The 5,441-nt window shown below is 43.3% G+C and overlaps 1 protein-coding gene across 1 annotated transcript; it reads right to left on the bottom strand.

Moving 5' to 3' along the window:
- Positions 1-1,929: 1,929 nt before the first annotated feature.
- RRAD (Ras-related associated with diabetes) lies at positions 1,930-5,312 on the bottom strand. The gene is made up of 4 exons (XM_010585137.1): positions 4,929-5,312; positions 4,681-4,754; positions 3,949-4,153; positions 1,930-2,373 (listed from the first exon to the last, which is right to left on the bottom strand). The coding sequence occupies exons 1-4, from the start codon at positions 5,281-5,283 to the stop codon at positions 2,096-2,098; spliced, it is 912 nt and encodes a 303-aa protein (XP_010583439.1). The 5' UTR covers positions 5,284-5,312; the 3' UTR covers positions 1,930-2,095.
- Between the last annotated feature and the right edge of the window lie 129 nt (positions 5,313-5,441).

The following is a 5,441-nucleotide window of genomic DNA, read 5'->3' as shown; positions in this document are numbered from 1 at the left end:
CTTGCTGTCGAGTTTTCAGGACTAGAGCAATTGCTTTGGTGTTGACAGTTAAAAGCTTCCATGTAAACAGATGCCTGGTGCCATACTCTGACAGTGGTTAGACTTTGCAGTGGTAGTAGTTTGGCAGGAAGCAAGGCTAGTGAAAAAAAGCCAAATCCAGTTAAAACATATTGTCAGGTAAATGTGAGTTTTGGCAGCAGGACAGAATTATTCACTTTAGACTTCACTCAAGACACAAAGTAAACACCCTTCTTCATAAGAAATGTGACTGGCTGCCAGCAACATATGCTAAACTGTGCATCTAACCAGTTAGGTCCACCAGCAGCCCATCAAAAGACACTAACTCTACAGAGCATTACCTACACGAATCAGATGTGACTTCCCCCAGTACTAACTGTTCCCTGCTGAGTGCCCAAGCACTGGGCTAACCCAATGGAGAGTTGGTTGTTTGAGCTCAGTGAAGCTCAATGTAAGGTATAACAGCTGATGCAATTTGCTTGCTGTATGGGAAAGCTCAGTCCCTATAAAATCATGGACAAACGGAGCTCCCAGGCAGCTGGAACAATTTCTTTAAAGAACTAGACTCGGGCAGGGACAGTAGAAAGAGACAGAGGAGCATATGTTTTACTGGGTTTTTTTGAGAAATGAGTTTATGGATTAATTTAAAGAGAATGTATCCTATGAAGAGGAATTTATAAAGCAAATGCAGTTAAGTCCAAGTTTTTCACTGAGACATGATTGCTTTTTAACTTCATGAACAGCAAATAGGGAAAAGTCATGGAAACCCATTAATTATAACACAATAAAATGAACATGAAAACTTTAACAGCACTGAAGGCCACCATACACTACAACTGAAGTCTACAACTCTTTCAAACAGTCTTGCCAGCCTGCTTTGAACTTCTTGAAACCACTGGAAGGTATCTACAGGCTTGTGAGCAGATTAGAAAATTATACTGCTCCCAGAAAAGAAAAATAGCAAAACAAAATAAAAACCAAACCCCCACATTCGCTTATTGGCTGTAACACAAGACCTTCAAGCCATGAGAGGATTTAAAAAGTAGAACATTGCAGGCTTCAATTTATCAGTATAGACACAAGACATCTATCTAACTAAAGGCATTATACAGAGGCCTGTTCCTGCCAGAGCTGATGAGAACCAGGCTGAAGATGAACAATAATATGAAGGGTCAAGGCACCCCTTCCTAATATGTGCTGTTGAAGTAGAGCATTCGTAAAAGAAGGGTTTACTTCTTAAAGAAATTGTCTCTTAAAGAAAAGGACACAGGATATTGCTGATTCATCTTGTTCCAGAACTTTATCATGTGTAAATCTGCATAGTCTGTGTATAACATTTTGTACAGTGAAAAAAGGTCAGTATAAAAATACTGCGCTCTCATTCTTTATCCATACTATGAGAAAAGCACAGTTTACTATAACAGGAAATAATACTTTATTATAAAATCTGCATGTAAACAAGTAACAAATTAATTGAATAACGGTTAATGGAAGTGCAAATTAACTTCATAAAATGATATCTGTTCTGTATTTAACTATATATATATAATTTGTTTTCTCCCATTCTAATGTGGTTCTACCCCCCCCATTTCAGTTTAAAAAGATTTATCATTGCTTGCTTTATACTAAAAAGAATGTACGAGCCTGCGTACAAGTTTAAATTTTGCTCTGCAAACAAAACAAGTCTATGGTGATACTTATCATCAACCTTTCTTATCTTTGCATCTCTGGTATCCACAGGACAAGAGGATATATAACATATGTACACAGTGAAAATGTGGGCATGTCAAGCCACTTACTTAAAGTTAGTTCATTTACTTGCACACATTGAAACTTAAACCATTTATCAATGAAATGAAATCATTTGAATGATTTCAAAGAAAATGAAATCAAATTAAATGAATCATTTATCATTGTAGTGTAACTTCCGGACTTGCTTGCACACCTTAAGGCATTAACAAGAGTCTCAACTGATAAGTCATTCTTGTTATCACCGTGAGGATCATCTATACACTTCTCGTAACAGTCAAATGCTAGTTCATCACCCACGTGCAACATCTGGCCTTGCTGAAAGCTTCTAAAGCACAGATAAGTCATGGCAAGACTTTGATTTTGCTTTGAAAGCCATCTTCTTATTGTTCTTTGCCACAATTTTCCCAAGGAATCGCTTTGCCTTTTTGCCTATGCTTTCTCTTCTTTTTGTGTTGGCCATTCTCCTAGCATTGTCTTCTTTACTGTCTTTGCGAAGTCTAATTTGCCGAACAATACCTTCAAACAGGTCCTTGACATTATGATGAAGAGCAGCTGAGGTCTCGATGAATTTGCAGTCAAACACAACGGCACAGGCTCGTCCCTCTGTATGGAAACAGAAAAAGTGAGATGAGTGGAGAGGGACATCTTCTCTTCATATATACTGGCAGAAAAATGAAACAAAAATTGACTTTGAGTAAGGAAAGTGCCTTCAACGCAACAGAAGAGCTTTACTACATGGTAGGAAAGTCCAAATTTGCACTCATGGTTTTGCCCCTTACTCTTCTTGGTTTTACTGGGGTATGGTCAGAAATCTCGGTTGACCAATAATACTGAATATAAGGCAACAATAGTCCTCTAGGCAGACCATCCCAGTATTATTTAAGAGAGAAAGCTGATATAGGAGATGGACTTAGATGCATGCTTGCTGTTTGATAGAAAACAGTGTGAGGTACAGAAAGAAATGTTTTTTATTTCTCCTGGAAGTTGTTGAGCAGTTACGCACCTCTGTCCTGCTGTAATAAGTGAGAATTTTCCATGCTAGCTACAAATGAAGCTGACACAGTCCACAAGGTCAAGTCATTGAACAGATGACTAGAGGTCATGAAGTTGCACACCATTGGATTTGACTAGGACTGCATTCAAAATGCAAGATGCTCAATGTTCCAGACATAAGCACGTAACTCTGCAACATTGCTGCAGTGCAAATTTCCATGTTCAACTTGTGGTAAATAATAGCAAAGTTGTAAACCTGAGCAAAGTACTGATCTCACGGCTCGACAGGTCAACCATGCACTGCCACCAGCCTGAAAAAAGTGATAATCTCCTGATGAACTCCAGTGAATTCCCTGTGCAGGCATTTAACACAGGGAACATGGCAAAACCAGACAGCAAAAGATGGTTCATCATCATCAAGGCACTGATATTTCAGAGTATTCTTCCCAGTTAAAAAAAAAAAAACAACAAAAACCACAAAAAACAACAAAAACCACAAACAACCAAAAGACAAAAAAAACAAAACCACCAAATGTTTAAATAAGTTAAATTAATACTGTGGTGTTGGCAGTGGTTACCATGCTCTAGTTACTGAAATGCTAGCTGGAACTAGCTAAGAAAATTCTCACTGATCACAACTGGAGAACATATACAAAAAGACTTCAAGTTGTGTGAGCCTGGTCCCACAAGCTCAACTCAAATGTGATGGAATCGCTTCCAAAATAAAGAAGATTGTACAGGCTGTATGGAATCACCCTTTTCAAAGGCTGCCTGGGTTCTATGATGTGGCACTCCTGTCCCTTAAAAAGCATACCTTGAGCTATCAAATCTTGAGACTAGCAAGTGCTGCTGCACACATAACATATAATTAAACCCCTTCAGTTAATACTGACCAGAAATGAATCCCACACAAAACAGTATGCTAAAGCTGCAGCTCTGATGCATTTTTTTCTCTTGTACTACAGTTCAGAGCATTGCGCAGTCACAAATCTTCCCCCACCACCATCTCCACTGTTTTCTGCGGCACCAAGTCCCTCAGCATGAACCAGCTGGCTTGATTTCTCCGGTGTGCCTCAAATCATACATTTTTCTGCATCAAACCCAGACCATTTCTATTGGCCATGATCCTCCATAGCCTTTGCTACTAATTTAGACATTACTGTATAAATTAATAGTGTCTCTTACCGTCAACTGAGACTTCCCGAGACCTGACCAGGTCGCTTTTATTGCCCACAAGAATAATAGGAATGTCTTCTGTTTGCCTTGCTCTTCTTAGCTGGATTCTTAGCTCAGAGGCCTTTTCAAAACTAACTTTGTCTGTGACTGAATATACAATAATATAGGCATCTCCCATTTTCATACAGTGGTTCTGAAGCCATTGGCTGTCATCCTAGAAGAAACAGCAAGAAATAGATTTATTGTACTGAAAAATCTATTCAGCACTGATTAATGATTTAGTTACTGTAAGCACATTAAAGGTATTTTTCTTAGCTTTATTATGAAGAGTCAGTAGAAGTAAGCCAACCTCCCCATTTTTTTTAACGATTTTGTTATTTAAAACACATTAAAAACCAAAATTCTCTTGTTTCCAGAAATAATACCAGGTCTGCACTGATCAGATTGTGAATCTCTAGTTTTGCAGTAATTCCCTGGGCTGCTCATGTAAGCTGCTGCTTATTCAAAGCATTAAGGGATTCGCGCTCCAGCCCCATCCAGGTTTTTAAATTGCCTGCCTAGCTACAAGAAATTAATCGCAGAGGCGAACGAAGGCAGGATGCACTCTGATTTTTTAATGTCACTTTTTTAACGTTACTGATCTGATCGAAGAAATTGGGCAGACGTAGTTGTTCCATTTCTAGTTTGAGAGCGAACCACTGAGCGAGCCGTGAAGAAACAGTATCTTAAGTCTGCAAGTACCTGCTCCCATATATCGAACACCACGAGAGATGCTTCTTCTCCGTCAACTATAATTGACCTGTCGTACGTATTTCCTACGGGAAAAAAAGTTCAGAAAATGCAGTTATTCTTCTCCGTCCCGGCCGGCCGCCTGGGAGAGAGGGTGGCCGCAGGGGGACGCCCGGGGAGGCGCGGCCGCGCTCCGGCGGTCCGCCGCCCGCCGGCACCGGGAGTCCGCCGCCCCCCGCCGCGCTGCCCCGCGCCCTCACCGGCCTCCTCCGCGTCCGCGCAGTCCTCCACGCCGCCGAAGATGCGGGCCAGGCTGGTCTTGCCGACGCCGTGCTCGCCCAGCAGGATCACCTTGTAGAGGTTGCTGTCGGAGTCGCTGCCCGAGGAGATGACGGAGTCGGAGGAGTCGGAGGCCCAGCTCTCCCGGTGCGCCTCGCCGGGGCTGTACGAGGTGCAGCGCACCAGGCCGGAGAGCTCGCCCTGCGGCAGGGCGGCCCGCAGGTCCCGCTCGTCCACCGGCATGCTTCGCCGGTGCAGGTGCTGGTGCACGGAGAAGGGCATGCTGCCGCGCCGCTTGTCCAGGTAGCGCAGCTTGTCGCCGCGGTTCAGAGTCATGGGGGCGCCGGGCTGCGGCCGGAGGGGAGACAAGAGCCGTCAGCACCCGCCGCCCCTGCAGCGACCCGGCCCCGGCCCCGGCCGCCACAGGACGGGCGAGCCCCGCCGCGCCGTCCGCGGAGCAGCGCTTACCTCGGGGCGCTCCGCGGAGGGAGGGA

Source organism: Haliaeetus leucocephalus, unplaced genomic scaffold (genome assembly GCF_000737465.1).
Source record: "Haliaeetus leucocephalus isolate CR32 unplaced genomic scaffold, Haliaeetus_leucocephalus-4.0 Scaffold92, whole genome shotgun sequence".
Classification (NCBI taxonomy): Eukaryota; Metazoa; Chordata; class Aves; order Accipitriformes; family Accipitridae; genus Haliaeetus; species Haliaeetus leucocephalus.
The sequence above is the reverse complement of the archived record's forward strand: the minus strand, read 5'-3'. Positions and strand labels throughout refer to the sequence as shown.

Coding starts and splice junctions, on each gene's coding strand:
- RRAD (XM_010585137.1), bottom strand. CDS start 5,283: ATGACTCTGAACCGCGGCGACAAGCTGCGCTACCTGGACAAGCGGCGC. Junction 4,755..4,928: donor CGCGGACGCGGAGGAGGCCG/GTGAGGGCGCGG, acceptor TTTTTCCCGTAG/GAAATACGTACGACAGGTCA. Junction 4,154..4,680: donor TGTTCGATATATGGGAGCAG/GTACTTGCAGAC, acceptor TGTTTCTTCTAG/GATGACAGCCAATGGCTTCA.